The sequence below is a fragment of the Falco cherrug genome, chromosome 6 (assembly GCF_023634085.1).
Source record: "Falco cherrug isolate bFalChe1 chromosome 6, bFalChe1.pri, whole genome shotgun sequence".
NCBI lineage: Eukaryota > Metazoa > Chordata > Aves > Falconiformes > Falconidae > Falco > Falco cherrug.
This window is the reverse complement of record NC_073702.1, coordinates 15,724,819-15,743,463: the sequence shown is the minus strand read 5'-3', so window position 1 is coordinate 15,743,463 and position 18,645 is coordinate 15,724,819. Positions and strand designations below refer to the sequence as shown.

The 18,645-nt window shown below is 38.4% G+C and overlaps 1 protein-coding gene across 1 annotated transcript in view; it reads right to left on the bottom strand.

Moving 5' to 3' along the window:
• Positions 1 to 18,645, bottom strand: part of EYS (eyes shut homolog) — an 873,960-nt gene that overhangs the window by 307,689 nt on the left and 547,626 nt on the right. The window contains exon 32 of the mRNA XM_027809136.2: positions 84 to 274. Within this exon, the coding sequence (XP_027664937.2) occupies positions 84 to 274 (191 nt within the window). The remainder of the gene's footprint in view (positions 1 to 83; positions 275 to 18,645) is intronic.

Sequence of the window (18,645 nt, the reverse complement as noted above, 5' to 3'; positions counted from 1 at the left end):
CTACAGTAAAAAACAGACACCCCCCCCCTCCAGATCCTAACTTTTACTTATTTCTCCTTCAGTGGGAGATTTCGATGTCTTACCTGTAAGGTGCCATGGTTGATGAAAAGCTGAATTAAAAAATGTCCTGTCGTTTCTGGTGTCTGTTCAATATACAGGAGGAGTCCATGAGGATTATAGGTCTTAAATTCCAAGTGGATGAAGTTTTGCATGTTCAAATGCAAGCCTTGAAACTGCAGGTAAGAATCACCGTAATAGCGAGCATAACTAAAATCTGTAAATAGAATTTTGAGATATATAAGGATACGAAGACATTTTTCTACTTCACTCACTGCTTTCTTATTTTGCTAATGGTAGCAAAGATACAGGATACTCTTTTGACATCTGTCAAGGGGGCAGACATGAATCTGAAAATTGATGTTAGTTTTCTTGGGTCAAAGACTGAGTTTCTAAAACTAAACATAAAGGTTTAGGTAAAATTATATTAAGCAGACAATTAGGATCAATGCCTGAAAGAAAAGGCTATTGAAGACAATAGCACTTGGTACATATCTAGCAGTTTTGGCTCTCCGTAAGTCAAGAACAGACTTTTCAGTTAGGTATTCACATAGTTTTTGATGCAAGAATGAATGAGTTTGAAGTCTTTGCAGAAAGCATTCCATGGTTTCTAATTATGAAATTGTCATTTTAATCAAATATGTCAAATATTTCTGTCTAAAACAAACAATGGGATGTTGGTAGGGTGAAACCTGAAAAATTCTCTTCTGATCACATCTATCCTGTCTGACTTTCTAGATCCTTCTTAACCTCCAGCTCCCCATTTCATACCTGGCAAGGGCAGATGCAGCTCTTACTTAAATGGAAAAGGTATGTGAATACATGGCTGTAAACCCATCAGATAACAGAAGAGTACACTTAAAAGGGACTTCCCCCCTCCTCCCTCTTCTCTTCCTTCCTTCCCTTCCCTCTCTCCCTTTTTTCTTTCTTCCTATTTCTCACTGGTTTTTTTCTTAATTTCTCTTTTCTCTCTTTTCTTCCTTTCTCGTCTTTGTTTCTCATTCCCTCCCTTCCTTTCCTGCTTCCTCTCTTATGTTTTATTTTCCCTTCCCTTCATTTCTTCCTTCCTTTTCGTTCCCTTTCCATCCTTTCCTTTCCCTTTCACACGTTGTCTTTTTACAAGAGAAGAGTATTCAACATGCACCTGAGTACCCATTCGTACACAAATGCAGTCATGCACGTCTTCATTTTTTACCTGCCAATATTTAAACTGCACCTCATATCAGTATATTTATCTACTTAACAAGGAATTTAAAAATATGTCCTCTTCCACACATGCAACACAAGGAGTTAGTTGTTTCATTTTAGCACCGCTATACTATTCTGATTTTTGCACAAGCAGAAATATGCTTTAGTCTCACTTGAAAGAATCACACAGCATACAATTACTTGATCAACTTTATGAGACTGATATACATTTAAAAGAATATTAACAACTCACACATCTTTTTAAAAAAAGTCAGTGCAACAGTATGAGCCGAGATACAATGCATAACACATAATAAATAAATAATTTCATTTTGCTTGGCTCAAACTTCACTGAATCATCAATAGAGGGATTCTAAGTATCTTTCTAGGTCACATACCTGTTTCTATTTTCCAAAACAAACAGAATTTTAATATGTTTTGACACTAACTCCAGTAGAAAATATATTACTACTACGCTTAAATTCTGAACATCTGTGATACTCTGATAAATTACAAACTATTAATGTTGCACTCCTGTATATCACTGTAAGACTGTGTTGAATTTTATTCTTTCATGACTTTTCAGAAACGTATTTACAAAGTCAGAGCCACTGTGGTCAAATTCTGAACAAAGCTTTTCTTAACAAATTCTTGGGAAGAGGTGAAAAGAGAAACAGCAACAAATAAGCAATACATGCACACATAAAAGATGCAGTAAAAGAAATAAAAATTTCAAGCAATACCAATCAATGATCAGTGATGCAAAAAAGATGACATTATAATTTTAAATGTATTTAACCTTTAAAAATTCTGTTTTGAAATATAAGCCTGCATGTGTAAATTTCAGAAAACTCAATTAAAAAAAAAAGATACAAAATTGCACTGAAAACTTCCATTTTATAGACAGGACAATTTCTCTAAGGGAGGGTAGACACCGCTTTAGAGGATTACCTTCAATCCCTAACCCTTGTTTGTTTTCCTTCCTGAGCCTGCCTCTGAGCACTAAATCGTTCCCTCATTCCATTTGCCCCGGACTGCCCCTTCACATGGTTTTTCTCCTCTCATGGAACCGCTCAGTTATCCGCACACTCCTGAGATACTGTTATCTGACCAGCTCTTTTACTTGATTCCACTTAGGAGATCAGCTTGGCTGAAAGACAGAAAAGTTGCAAGGAACATCTATTTCCTGCAGTCCTATTTCCTTCTGTACCTTCCCAGTTCTTTTGAGGCTTGTTTTGTTTTTTTTTTTCTTTGTCTTTTTTTTTTATTGTTCAGCATATAATTAAATAAACGTGAGAACAGGCCAAAGTTGTTCAGTCCTTTGCTAACATAAGGCATCTGAGCCCCTAGCTATCACTACAAGAGAGTAAAATCTGTGAGAGAAAAAGAAACATGGGTGGGGGAACAAAGCATTTATTCATGATTCCTGAATAATAACTCTGGTAACTAAAGCCATACTGGATTGTCTAGCAAATTTCAAGACAGACAAAGACCAAACAAGCAAGAGCTAGTGGCATCTACCTTTAACATTCTTTGTGTAACTGTACTAAGTACAGAGAGCACTGCAGACAAAAACAGTACTCTGCTCTTACTGCCATCCCTGTCTTTTTAACTTCTTATGGCAAAAAACGTTGCTGCCTTGCAAGACAATATACTCCATTATTCCATGGATTTGAGGCCAGTTTGGCTTCTTACAGGAAATATATTCATGCTGCTAACCAGAAAGATTTTTAAAGATATCAGCTGCAGTAGAATTGCTGCAATTGCTCTATGTCCATAAATATGGAAAGAGTTAATGAGAAAAAGCACTGAACAATCTTTAGCAGGCTCCAGGTCTTTTGTGAAACCCTTAAAAACATGCTACTTGAATCACAAATAGGTACTCTCCAAATCCACTGCTGTAGCTTTACCTATAAATATTCTCACATTGCTTGGAACAGAACATGATCTCTTTTTATAGAACATAAACTTTGGTGATAGACCTTCTACTACACTTACATGCAGCTTTTCCATTTGACCTCTGGAGTTGGCTTCCTAGATTGCTATTTGTCCTAAAGCAGAGTGCTCATCAACCAAGCCTTTGGGGGGGTGGGGCGGGCAAAGAGGAAAAAAGAAAAAGAAAAATTGAACCTGTATTTTATCTTTCACTCGGAATATCTAACACTTGCTTTCCTACCAAACAGAAAAGCCCTTTGGCCTATAAAATCCTTCCTTTTAGCTGTACCTCATTCCCCTGTGTATGTACAGCTCTCTGCATTTTTCTGTTTACAGGAATTCACATTAATGTTGGAATGGTGAAAGTTTTGAGACCTAGCTGTAATGGTAAGCACGTATGCAGGCAGGTCTGCAACCCACACTGGCAAGCTTCAGAGGCCTTCCAATTTAAAACTTCTTGAGACCAAGACAACTGTAAGTGTTGTTTTTTAAAGGCAGGTAGCGGTAATAAACTTTTAATATGCTCATGAGCATACACTCCTGTGAACAATGGAGCTTCTGTCTCTGGAAATTTCTGTCTAATGCATACCTTGCAGTTTGCATGGATTCAGGCACAGAGAGGATTATAATAACACTTTTCTTCTTTCTACTGCTACTTTTCCCTGTTATGTTACACCTTGGAATAAAACACAGCTATTCATGCTATCATTTCTTCCTCTTTCACAGGCACATCTTTTACATCATTTACTATACTTTTAATTAGAAATACCTTACAATATTCAGAAAGAAGGCATCCTTGCCTGTGGGAAGGACTCTCTCACGAATAATATGAACAATTAATTTGCTATTTAGAAATTTACTTTTCATAAAGAAGGAACAGATCTCTTACAACAATATAAAACTACAATCGTAAAAAAGTTATGTTTGTTTAAAACTGGGGAATCCCATGTGAAAAACAGTTTTAGAAAAGCAAAATGAAAAGGTCAGAGCAAGGACTCTTGCACTGGGCTGGCTACAGACCCCTCACAGCCCAACAGCTGACTTCCAGCAGCTGCCCACAGCCCAGGCTTATGCAGAGAGCATGCAAGGAGCAATGCTTCTGGGACAGCCTGTTAGCTCCCGCCACACACAGTGCTGTGGCTTCCTCAGCCAGGGCATTCTCATGGCCCAGCACACCGGGCACCCACCCCTGCTTACCACTCTCTACGAGCCTGGCTGGCAGGCAGGCCAGAAACACGAGCAGCGCCCAGCACCCTGCCTTTCAAACGCCTGTGCCACCGCAGCTGCGTCCTGGCCAGGCCTCAGCAGTCTCTGGCAGCAGCGGTGTTGTCAGGCGAGGGAGCCATGGGGAGAGATGAGACAGCTGCCCACCGTCAGGGGAAATGAGGTTGGTTGGTTTTTTGGTTTGTTTTTTTTTTTTTTCAGAAATGCAGGGGGAAAGAAGCTGAGCCACAAAAAGAAAGGGAACAGGCACAGCTAGAGGCCATGGCCCCACAGGTAAGGGGAGGTGGGCTGCTGAGGTGGAGGAGACTGGAAGCTTGTGACCTCTGGCAACGGGAGGTCCATTTTTGATTGACTAGCAGATCGGCAACTGCCCAGGGCACCAGTAAAGGCACAGAAGATGCTTTAAGAGACCCCTCTGAACCATCTCACCCCAGAGCTTGTGCCTGCAGAAGGGGGCAAAGGCAAGTGAGACCATTATGAAGACTACCTTCTGTGGGGCACTGAAATGCCAATCTGCTAGTCAAACCTGCTTTCTCTGGAGGCTTGCTGCCTAGTAAGGCTGGGATCCGTGATTTTGCGCATGGACCAGCAAGGCTTGCACAGCCCACACATGGTTAATCCTTGTCAGTCTTCCATCAGGGCACCAAAAATGCTGCCAGGGTAACCTGATGAATCAAGAGTGACTGCAGAACTCTGGGCATGAGGGAGGAAGGCAAGGGGGCCCTAAGCCTCCCACCTGCAAGGGGGAAAGTCCTGACCTGCAACCGACTTATTCAGCAAAATGCTTAGATGTTCTGTGACACATCTAGCAAGATGGAACAACAGTGGTTTTGCTTGTTAACCTAATGAGGAGGACTTCAGACTGGGGGGACAGTTACCATAACTGGAAGAGAAGTGAGGAAGGATCAAGTGTGTCTGGGCAACGAACACCATGTCAGGAAGCTCTCACAAGTAAGATTAAAGTAACTCATTTTGTGCTGGTATAGGATGGACAAGCGCCTCAACCAGTAGCACTTGAAGAAAAGAACAGTACAAGCACTGCAAATAACTGCAGACAAGTAAAGTGTCATTACAGTCAGTAAGCCCTCCCCACCATTTCATTCTCCTATGAGTATTCATACACAGCATCCCTTTAAATTACATGAACACATACAAAAAGCTGAAACTTAACAAATATTTTTGTGAATATATTCTTGGGGAGATTATTGTTGGCAACCATTCTTCAGTGGTGTTGAAGCCAATAATTTCATTCTTACTTTGTAAACAGGCCTTCAGTCCTCTAATTAGCATGGCACAAAGCAAATTCAGCTCTGATACTCTGCCGTGAAACACTATCTCTTGGCTTATTTCTTCACTTCTTCAGGAACATAGGAAATACATGGACAAGAAGTGAACTGTGTTAGTATTACTTTTATCTTGAATTTTGATTATTGAAGAAAAGGAAAGAGATTTTTAAAACCAGTCTTTCTTAGTGGTAAAGCTGCTTAATGGGAATTCCATTTCCAGCTGGAATTTATGTCTTCAGAAAAAAATTAACTTTTCTGCACTCTGGAGAAGATTTTCAAAAAGTGACTCTTAACTACTGTCAATTATAGTTAAATATTTTGTCAAAACTACAATGTATCCAACCTTTGCACTTAATACCAATAAATGATTTCAAACACTGAAGTGCTGTTTACACTTCCTTCATTCACTGTTTTTACCGTACAGTTGTGTACGTAGATCACAGCTGGCAGTGAGTTTTCACTTTTTCCAGGTACTACCTTCTCCACGCTACTAATAAGTACACACAGAGCTAATGACGTGACTTGATTGCATTTCAACCACTGCCAAAGGTTCCCACATGCAGAAAAAGCTTCACATGACAAACAACAATTGCGATGACAGAGCAAGGGTCCAGCATGATGTTCACGCTGAAGATGAGAAGCCTTCAGGGAAGGTTTGAGTGGGACCTAACAGCAGCATTTCAGCACTTACAGGAAGGTCATTAAGATAGTCAGGCTCCTTGTAGAGAGGAATGACAGGAAGATCAGAGAAAATGCTCTTAAATCGATATATGTAACTTACCACAGTAGCAACATACTTCCTCTTCTAACAAAAAAGAATTCATGCCTCCCTAGTTCTATGAACTCTTGACAGAATATAAAGCAGGGTTAATTGATAATTAGTCATATGATGCCCTTCCCCCACCCCCCCCTTTTTTTTTTTTTACTACTTAAGGACTCCTGTCTTAGGTGGCCTACCCATGTAGCAGTGATTTTTCTTTACTCTCAATATGCTGAAAGTACCCCAGCTTTCATTTTCTTTACATTTCTATGTTTTATCTACAAAAACTGCATTTCTTTGAGGTTACACATTTCCTGAGTCATGTCAGTCACTCTCTTTTGCATTCTTAAAATAAGGTCAATCATTCCAACGAGTCCTGGAGGGCAGCTACAGCAAAATAATTCCTAAGTTTTATCCTTTATTCCCTTGCATACAATAACCTACTTTATATTTGCAACCAGCATTTAAAAGATTTTAGCTTATTTTCAAATGAGTCTCATGTTCTTCCATATGTTTTATTTAGTTTTTTCAGCTGAAACACCTTAGACCAGAACAATGATTTCAACCATTATCTCTATTTGCAGATGCAAGGCCATTTCACTGTGATATGCCTCCCCTTTGGTTCCACATAACGTACCCACAGTTACAGTGAACCCATCTTTCATGCTGTCAAAGAACTCTGTGCTGCATGACTAGCAGAGAATTATAGTTATGTTTTTCTCTCAAAGTTGAGATGTTCTCTAATGCGGCGTGCTAGACAACAATAAAACGTGGTTAACATCCAGAACCATTGCCAGTGCAGCCCACAAGCAGCTTTCAAGCAAAGAAAAACAACAGTTATGAATAAACTCTTTACTGTTCCTTTGCCATGCTATACGGAGCTACAGATCTGAGTAGACTACAAAATTCTTCTGAAAGAAAGACACAGCTGTTTTAGAGCTCCTGTAATTCACAATGTCTACACTTCAAACCTACACATACACAAATGCACAAACATATACATAGAACAAATGGAGAAACACATACATAGAAATCAGCTGCCTTAAAGGGATAGAAAATCAGATTCTAAACCCCAGGAAGCTCCTTCCCTTTTCCTGCAATTATTGTATATCTTTCCTTTCCTCACAAATGCGTCAGTATTGCCTGTTGATCCATGTTTTGATTCTTAACTCCTTCGTGTTCAAAAGTCAGTCTGCAGTGCTGTCGGTAGTGAGATCTGCACTTACCCTCCTTGCTCACTCCATGAAGGGGACAACTATGTTTTTATTAATTTTCAGTTCTCCCCTACGTTCTGGTCAAGAGTTGTAAAATACAGTTGGATACAACATAAAAATCTATACGTACGAGATCTTACACAGTAATTTTTTTTCAAATCATTTTTCAAAAAAGGTATATATGCACAAACAGCACAGATCCTTAGAAAGCAGAGAGGTATAAAGAAGCCAAAGCTACAACAGAGATTGAAATTCAGAGATTTCTAATCATACAAGTAGCAACACTCTGCAACAGAGACTTATTTTGTGAGAAGGGGAAGTAATGTCTTTATTATTTACAGTATTTGAATACTGTGGGAAAAATGGGCATGAAAGTGTTTAAAACCAAGGCTAATAGTAGATTATATTCAGAGTAATAATTTCCATTTATTATATATTAGATATATATAGGTAATATGTATCAAATTTCCTTATGTATAAAACATATTAACATGAAATAAACTGCACGACTATATCTATTAATTAAAATAGTAGCTTAGTTAGATGTACTGAGACTTGTGTGACTGCTGTCTAGCAGTTGCACAAGAGTTTTTTCAACATAAGGGCTAGTTCAATATACAGATAATGGAGAGAGGTGTTAAGTTTTACTACAATCAGCAGGTGAGTAGAAGAGATTCTTTCACTGAAGGTACAAAAACATATGTACATAAGAAATCAGGAAAAGTCTCAGCTGTATGTGGTTCTATTCCCGCTAAAACCTGTGTTGTTTCTTTCCTTTTTAAATGTACTGTAAGAGACACAGAGAAGATCATTACAGCAGAAATCAGGAGCAGCTCTTACCTTGGGGATAATTTGGCCTGCTCTCACTAAAACTTCACAAGCCTCGCTAAAATCTTTCCCTTCTGCTGCCCTTTCTACGAAGTGCTGACAGCTGGCACACATCCAGCACCAAGCTCAGTGCCACTGCCTGCATGCTGATAACCCACACAGCTAGAAAGCACTAAGGCCACCACTGGGAGAGAAGCAGATGTATCTAAAAGAAACCCTGCATTTTCACTACTACTTATAAGCCAGCTTGCTATTTTCAGTCTCTAACAAATACACCTTGAACAAAAAGAACTGAATTTTAACATCTTATCAACTATTTTAAAGATTACAACCACTACCAATGGTCACAGCATGTAACATACATAATATGGCTTTTAAATGTCCTTTATAGTATTGTAGGTTACTCTAGAAGGCAGTTATCCCCTATTATTCAGAATTAATAATATAGATGAGAAAAACTTAGTAAAAGTCTTGCAATGCATTGCAAGAACTGCACACTGAAAGCACAAGGATTTAAGTCTATAATACAAGACAAAATGAGTCAGTAATCATCCTTCCCCCCTATGCCCCAATACCAAATCACTTAAGATTATTTTCTGACTAAAAAAGAACAAAAAAAACACAGAACAGAAATCTAGAACGAAACAATATTTCTATCTGGCCAAATCCACTAGTTAGAAGGGATGGATTTTTTAAATTTGTTTCACGGTGTTTTGTTTTTTCTAATGCAATCAAGAAATCACCAGGAAGAAGGGGCATGGGCCATCTGACTATGGGCATTGCTTGAAAGTGGCACTTACAACAACATTGTGCATTCTATGCGTTCTACTGAGGATGCGTGTATGATATCTGTCTTAGCAGAAGGATAACAGAACTCTCTGTGAATAATTTGTTCTTGTTCAACATCCAAATCTTCAAAGATCCAACATTTTGATTTAGCAATTCAGTTTGAATTTGCTTAGCACTGTGGCGTTATGGGAGCAGTGGTATCCAGGTGATTTGCTGACAAGTATTCTCAGGAGTGTGCTTCTTCCTGTTGAAGGTTATGGGAGAAATTCTCATGGAGTCCCAAGATTAAAACCATGCTTGTCCTGAAAACCACCTCTCTCCAGTCACTGATGAAATACTGTGGCAAGATGACATTATCAGGCTTGCATGGTAGCTATGCTTCTTCCTCATAATTTACAGTAATCACTTTAAGCTGTTAATGGCACACACCTCATTAAATTGACAGCTGATTTTTATCTGTTCTGTATTTATAAGTAAATATGTTGTATTTACTGCAGTTGCAACTTTGCATAAGCCCATATTTGCCCAACGAGTTGCAGTTAAATCGGCCAAATGCATGTCTCTGTCTTCAGTATGCCTGGGTTTGGTCACAGCTACGTAGGTATGCCAGCTCTCAGAGTGGTGCCAAAACTGTTATGGGCAGATTATGTCAGCTGCAGAATCTGTCTTTATCTTGGACATATGGAACCTGAAAATAGTCCCAAGTGAAGCTGTACCCTCAGACTGGATACTACACTGGACAGTACTCACAGTAGTGCCCTATCAAGCTGTCTTTTACAAATAGGGCTGATGCTTTTGATCCTAACAGTGACGCCATAGTGCTCTGAAATACTACTTCATTCACCTCGTCTGGTGAAGTTGAGCATCTTTCATCTAATGTTTTATTTATAGTGCTGTGTTCAGTCTGTCTATACCTCTTTGGTTTCCTTTCCCCCAAAGTACTGTGCAGCACAAATATGTGGGTGTCTTATGAAAGAAACAGTAAAGCACTCAATCAAGAACATTGTGAACCTTACCTTATTTCTATTTCCTTCATCTTACGTCAAGTATTAGAAGCCTGCAGGCTGTCTTGTGTGCTGGTACACATTTTATTCCCACTTAACTCCTGAGCTCTAAAAAGGACCTGCATGCATGCAGAGCATCCAGAAAAAAAGCACTACATGAAGTAAAAGACACTCATCATTCACCGTATTAACTTCCTCAATGATGTCCAATAAAGGAAGCCTAAGATAGATGCATATGATATACAATTTTCTGTTTCACTTTCTGAGCTACAGTGGCCTAGTGGCTGCTAATGCGAGCAAGTACTATGGAAAACAAATGCTGCCATAAATACTTAAGAATATAAATAAGAAATGAATCATTAATAACACAGCAGACCAACATTACACCACATAAAATTCAGGGAATGTTTTGAAGGTCACACAAATGAAACTGTGATTAAAAACAGGATCAGGAAATTTAGTAGATATCATTTATGACACATAACCTATTGAAGAAAACCAAAACTCTAACCCCAAAATAGATGGTTAATATATAGAGATACATATATTATAATACATAGTTCCAGCTACTTCCTCTTCTGTTTTGTATGTGATCTAGTCATTTGCAACATATAAATGCAAAATTCTTATTTGGTAGCCTTTTAATACAAGAAATAGCAGCTCAAAGTATGGGGAAAATTCAAAGCAATAGTGCTGCTTAGGTAATTTATTTCAAAATATACATTTGAAGTACTTTATATGCTGAAAAAATCAGTTTACATTTAGAATTCTAATGCAAGCACTGCAAAAATCATTTCCCTTGTGCAGAAGAACTTAGAGTGCAAAAGAAAGCCTTCACACCATTTTTTGGTAGCACAGACTTTGTATGAATCATGAAGATAAGATTAAAGTGTGCAAACACAGGACATCTTCCAAAATAACTATGTGTATGGAATTTGTCTGTGGTAATGAAAAATGAGAAACTTCTTGTTGCTTCAGGATAAATATATGTGTTTGTGTGGTGCTTGAATGCACTGTCTTTGGTTTAAATGCAGATTGGGCTCTGAAGAAACTACATTGTGGTTGGGATAGAGGCTTTTTAAACAAGAAGTTGTGGAAAGTTTCCCACTTTTGATGGTGGTATCAAATTAAACAGAAAGCTAACTGCAAACCTAACTGAGGAGGCATGGCTGAAAGATAAACGGCATAAAAATGGTAGTTAGCTAGCGGTCAGAGCTGAAAAATAAATGTTACCCATACACCTTTTCCTGTGAAGGAAAAAAATGGAAGCAAATAGGTAAGGATGTCGGCTATCAAGATGACAGTCAATTAAGGTGGCAATAAGATTTTTTTCTTCCGCAGAGACAATGCAAAATACATAATATTTGACTATGTTAAAGGCATGTATTTATATATGAAGGTTTTCCAACAGATCTCATAAATGAAGAGAAGCAAACAAAAGCTAGAAACATTGGACAAATTTCAAATGGATCTGGAGACATGTATGGAACAAAGAAGATCGTGGTAGAAGATAACAGCCCCACACATATATGCACCAGATGAGCAAGTAAGAATATAGTGTGATTCAGTTAAGCGAGCAACAATGAGGAAAAGACAGGAAAGGATCCTAGCTACTAAGAGAGACAGTAGAGAGGAGAAACCAGGAATAAGAAGTAATGGGAGCAAAGACGCCAGTGCAAGCTCAGAGGAAGGCAAGTGTTAAGACCTTCAGTCTAAAGAGGAATATGGATGGCATTTCTGAAAATGAAAATGAATAGGTAGGATTATCTGTGATCAGAACAAAGTGGAAGCTTTGCAGAGTGGTTACACTATCTGGCAATATGCAACAGCAGGAGAATTAACTTAGTATGTAGAGATCCTTGTCAGCTTTATGTTTATGTTTGCACTGAAGTAAGGCGGATTTGGATTTCATGTCACAAACTAAACAGCAATAGCTCTTCTTGCATTAAGGGCACAGTGTTGACTCTTCCACAGCTAAGGGGAAACCAAAGTCTGCTCTAGGAATTCAAGGAGATAAGTGAGAGGCCTAGTATTTAAAAGGCTCTTTCTCTGCAAAGGTACCTGAAGTTCGCCAAACAATCTCCCTGGTACTATTGTTCAGATGGATGCCTTCAGATACCTTACTCAGATTTAATTCATAATGGTCATAAAGTGATGGCTCATAACAGAAAATGCCATAGTAATTTTACAATTAATTACACTTGGTCTGGAATTACTTACCACCTCTCTAATCTTTGAAATGCAACAGTTACATCTTGGAAGCAAGAGAGATTTAGGAAGAAGATCAGTAAAAACAGTATCTACACTTGATACTGTTTATCGCTACAGTAAAAATGAAAAGAAACCTCAACTCTTATTTTTCCGGGAATAAAATTATTTTTAGGTCAGTGTAAGAAAAAGGTATTTGTTACATATTCCAGTTCTTACCATAAGCAAAATGTCTCCTTTATATCAAGTGAATTGCCTAAGTTCACACATTAGAAATCTACAGTCATAGTTACTTTTGTGATGTACACCATTTCTGCTGAATATTCTACCACGAGAATGCTATTCCAAGTTCCTCACTGTTTTTTCTCATACACATTTCATTGTAAAACAAAAACCAACTTAAAACATGAAAAAGCCCCTGTTTCTGTTTAGACTTTGCACCCACTTTTGCCAGAAGTACAGCAATACTCTGTTGATGTCCATATTATTCAGTCATTCTCCTCCTCTGTTCTAGTATATGGCTCTAGACCACAGAAATGGCTGCACAGCGTCATGAGCTGACACAGCAATCATGACAGCTTTATACCGTTTTTAGCTATACAAATGATCACACTCCCTGTGTCACAGTAACACCAAGTTTTCCTCTACTGAGGAGCTACCATAGAGACAGTGCTCTTACAACTGCCGTTTAGCAATTCACACACAAAGCAAATGTACTCAACTTCAAACTTCAACAAAATAATCTATTACTTTTACTACTTTATCAACAAATTTCCTATGGGTATGAAAGTTTATTCCACTCAAAAATGTTGCTAGCACACCAAAAGCCAAGGAGAAAATAAAAAGAAAATATTCAGTTATATATGTTTGAGACACATTCTGAAGGACAGTGAAGGTTCAGAGATAGTGTCAATTAAAAGGATCACTTGGTCAATGGCTGGGTTATCTAATTTATCCATACAAAAGCTGGAAAGCAGATCTACATTACATCGTCCTCCTGTTTGGTGGTGGAGAGGGATGCCGAGCGGGAAGTTCACACCACCCCCAGCCAGCTTTCTAGAAGAACAGAAAGAAAACTCTGCAAAGGCTTCTTTTTCCACTACTGAAACATTTCCAATGTTAGTCACTTGGAGAATTACTAACATCTATATGGAAAGTGTCTTACCCAAGAAGACAGCAGGAGTTTTTGTTTGTTTTTACAAATCTGTGCATCCAAGCAGGAAGGCTACTGCATTTGCAGTCTGCTTTAGGAAGGGCTCCTTACTGTTGTAAGTTTGAATGGACCAGATGTCTGTAACTTCCTAATACGCCTTCCCTCTTCTAAGATAAAAATTGGATATCGGTAAGCTGGTAACAGAACAATCATTTTCAACTTTACACTTGGTAGCCTTTACATATTTTTATGACCACGATTGTTTATATTGCTGATATTACATGAAGTAGGAGTCAATCCAGTGTATGTTCTGCCTGTGCATACCACGAATATTTAAAAACACTCTGTATATTTATGTCCTACTAAAAAAAATATTTTTAAACAGGGTGAATGTAAAACACCATCTACCTGCTTCTGTTAACTCCAATCTCCACAAAATGTAAACAACCAAGATAGAAATATTTGAGAAATTCGAAGAAGGACTGAGGTACAAAATTATAGTTTGTACAGGAGCTGGAAACAGTCTCATTTCACAGCCAAGCCCATGCAGAATTTTTAGTTGTTGTTCTGCTATTCAATTTTCTGCCCAATCTGGCAACGTGCCAAGCACTTCCATCTAAACGTTCTTGTTAACTCTCACAGAAATCTAAAATTCACCTCTGGAAAGCCCAGTGTTTATCTGTCCTATATAAAATACCATTTAAGAAAAACAGTATGTTCCATATGCCTCCAAGTAGAGATTACTCAGTAAAATCAAACTACAAATACTGACTTATGCTTAAATACCACATACCAGAAGTCACTGAGAAATTCCTGACAAACACTGGATTCTGTTTTGACCAAAACAAAGAGGAAAAAAAATAATCACAAAAATAGATTACTATTTGGGAGCTAGAGTACATTATATTTCCTTTCTTTAGAAAGTGAGACAGGAATTGTCAGCAGATATAGACAAAGATGGAAAAAACCCCTTATTTACACCGAACAAAATCTAAAAAAAAAATTCATTATGATCTTGGACATGATGATGTTTCATTTACCCAACTCTGCTTAAAGTTATTTCCAGAATCCTAGTTTGATTTATTAGAAATGTTAGGCATGAAATGCAAGCAATTTGAAAGAAGTATTTTCAGACATGAAAAACACAAACCCACAGAATAGCTGCCTGCTATAGACACTTGTATGATAAATACAATTTTCAGCAAAAACATTCATATGAAAATCACTTGTTTAAAGAGAAACACTATAGGATTTAAGATTTATTGTTTTCAATTAGCATGCCAAAAGTAACAAAAAATAGTTGCTGTGCATTTTGTAACAGGACTATGTGGTGTGCACACTTTTGGGGGACAAGTCAATAATGAAAACCCTGAAGGGCCTGGAATACGAAGGCTTTCCCCTGAAAACTGTTGTTAGCTCAGCATTACTTACGGTGGTCCTTCCAACATTAAAGAAATAGTGAAAGCACTGATTATAACTGTTGTTGATGCCACTCACTGTGTCTTCTTTAATTAGTCTGTAAAGATCCTATGCTTGTTCCTCTTCATGGGATGGGAAATTTAGAGTCAATTTGTTTACATTAAATAAAATGTCAGGCTAGCAAATAACGACTATGCTTCACATCCCCAAGTGAATTTCTTTCTATCTAATATAAATAAATGTTGAGGAAATTCTAAAAAAACACAACCACCACAAAGACCATCCCACAATTAAGGACCTATAAAAGATCTAGCCAGTGTCTTCTACAGCCCACCCCCAAATTATTATTTTTCAATTGAATATATTAGAATAATTTCATGGTAATTGATCCAAACCAAGAGAAATCAATCTTGTGTCTTTCAAACGTTCAAATTCAAGGTATTATATGAAAGTAAAATCCTGACATTACTAATTGTTAGTACTAAAAACTACATTCTCAAGAATAAGAAAACTCCGTGGCTTATGTTTTCATTATAATTTCTTCATTATAAAGCTTTTCCTTCTGCATAGGTTTTATAAACTTGCTAAGGACATAATAAAAAATGGCCTGATGTTTAAAAATTGGTTATTGTAAAGGTCTAATGAGGATCAGATCAGCTTCTTACTGTACAGGAAATGAGTTAAAACAATATTAAATAAATCAGCACATTGAGCTTTGCGCACAGCTTTATGTGCTAAGGACTTAAACCCAGCTCCCTTATTTATGGTACAAAGCAGGCTTCTCCATCCATAAGGAGCATAGTGCTAAGCCCTCTGAAGGAACGAGCGGCATTTTTTTTTCACTTATACGGACAGTAGGTATATTTAATACACGACAACAACTCACACACACACAGATTACAACCAAAGAAGAGACATATATTATGAAAACCCTCTGCCTGAAGAGGTTTGACCTACAGGTCCCATCTTCCTTAGGAGTGTTATGGATCATATTCACACCTTAATAATGCCATTCTGCAGAAGTCAATGCAAAATCCACTGGGACAGATAAGGGGGGGGGGGGGGGGGGGGCGGGGAGCAGGGGGGAGATGTTCAAGACTTCTAACCGTAGCCTAGTGAACAATGCTGTCATCTGGCTACAAACCTCAGAGGACTCGTGTATTGTAACAGGATTTTGACTGTATGACTTCAGTTGTACCACAGATACAGAGAATGGAATTTAGGTCATCTTTTCACACCAAGAAATTCTATGTTTTTAAAAGAATGCATCATTTTTCGATGGGGACTGAGGAAACATTTGTAAGAATAAAGAAGAGGAAATATATTTTCAAATTAAGTCTGGGAAAGATTATGCAAACATGGTGTTTTGTATGACTAGAAAAGCAAGAAGAAAAAAGATAACACAGCTTTAATGGGTTAAACCTCTTATTTAGTCTGAAAAAGGCATAATCGGATATACTGGGCTTGAAATAATCAAAACTAATGTAAAAATAGCTATCTAAAAATTCAGGTTGCTAAATAAAGACTATTCTGCTTTTGTTTTTTTACATTATTCAGGGAATTAGCGACAGAGTACCATCTCCACTGCAGCGATCATGACCAAATCCTTATACTGTGGCTTTCTGTCCCCCCTAAACTGGGATCAAGAACTATGCAGTACTTCAGAAATTAAGCATTTTCAAACAATCCAAAACCTGTATATGAAGCAGGAACCTATCTAACACTAGATAGCAGAACCAAGGGAAGACAGTGGCTGGGACTCTGACCTATCCTCAGCTGCCTCATGTCTGATTAAGGATTGCATGCAGATCTGTCCACCTGGAAGCTAAAGGCCAGAATTTTCTGCTGTGCATGGACATGTACAATTGCACTTTGAAAAAACTAAACAGGGATCATTATTTTCCTTTACAGTAATGCCACAGAGGTGATGGTAGTGCCACCACTCAACTTTTATGCTACAAAGCAATTATTATAATATTCAGACATTGGAAAAGCCAGGTTAATTTCTTTCTCTGTCTAGGACTCAGTAGCTGTATCTTCTGTGTAGTAACAAACGTTCTAGCTACTAAATAGAAAGCTAGCTCAGAGGGCATTTTGTCACTCAGAGTCACAAAATTCATGAAAACATAAGTGAGGAGGAACGTATAGATTTTGTAGCCTTAGATGAGGGCACTTATCTGAGAGCAGGGAGACAAAGGATGATTCAGATTTGCTTTATGGTGGATGGAGAACGGAACTTCTAAAACATGATTTACCTGAATAATTTTAGATGCATTCCTTGAGATGAATCACCCCCTAAAACCATCGATTTCCCTGCATAAAGGTAGTCTAGTGTCAGACTCCAAATCCTGCCATAGGCAAGAGAGAGAACACTGTTTATATGACACCAAGAATCAGTGTTTTAAAGGCCTCATAGTACAAAATAACTAATTAATACTGAAATTCCTCACTAATTATTATGGTAAAAATTGTTATATAATAAAGTCTTCCTAGTACCTATCCCTTTTCTTAGCTGTTACGCTCATCCTTCCTGTGTCCTGCTGGGTCCTAAGGTTGACTCTTTGGTTTTCCTCAAGAGTGATGGGGGTGGAAGGTTGTAGGAGGGTCACAGTGAGCTGTCAGCATCCTCAGGTTTTCACCAGAAGCGTCACATTTCTTTCTTCTTGGGTTTGGGCTTTGCTTTGGGTTCTTTTTATACATTTCCCTGTCACAGCCTGTTTCCTCCTCCCGGGCTACTAGCTGCAGTCTGGCAGTGGTCCCCAGGCCCCAGACAGTGACAGTCCGGGTGAGGTGTGTCACCCCTTCCCGAGAATGCCACCCCCAGAGCTGGAGCTGCAGTCACTGGCCCTGGAGCAGGGATTTAACCATCAACACCCAGCTCGGGCCATGGCAAGGCTTAGCTCCTGCGCTGCAGGGTCAGCACACAGCTGGGGCATCCCCCTGCGAGGGCATGCATCAGATTACTGGGCTGCACTACTTACCCAGCCCCCACATGGATACCGTCATAATCTCCAAGGTCAGGCATGATGAAGCTTGTCTTTAGCATTTGAAGGACACTCGCTAAGGACAAACTATGGACTATTAATGATAAAGTGTAAGACGAACAGTATCTACTGCAAATTAAGTCAGGCAAGCTAACTTTTCTGATGTGATTAGAAGTTAGCTTACATGCCCTTGAGAGCAGAGAAGAAAAAGAAAAAGGAGCAGAATGGGTAACGTTGGCACTAAAATTGTTAGCTGGTAAGAACAACCATACACCTGCAGGGTTCTGAGAAGTATCTATTCACTTGTGTGCAGAAGTAAGAGAAGTTCAATTAATCAAATGAAATTTTACTTTTGTCTTCCCTCACAGTTCTCCCAAATTCCCAAATCTCTCAGAGAAGGAAGCTTCAAATTCAAGGAATGTGAGATAAATCCAAATTCAATGAACTTAAAAATTAAACACTATGGTTTTCCAGATAAAATAAAGAAGTAAGTTGTATTAATTCAGTGTCCGCAAAAGCACTAAAGAATGCAATACCCTATTTGTCCCGTGTATTCACTCAATACATTCCTATTGATGTGACTGCACTGACCCCTC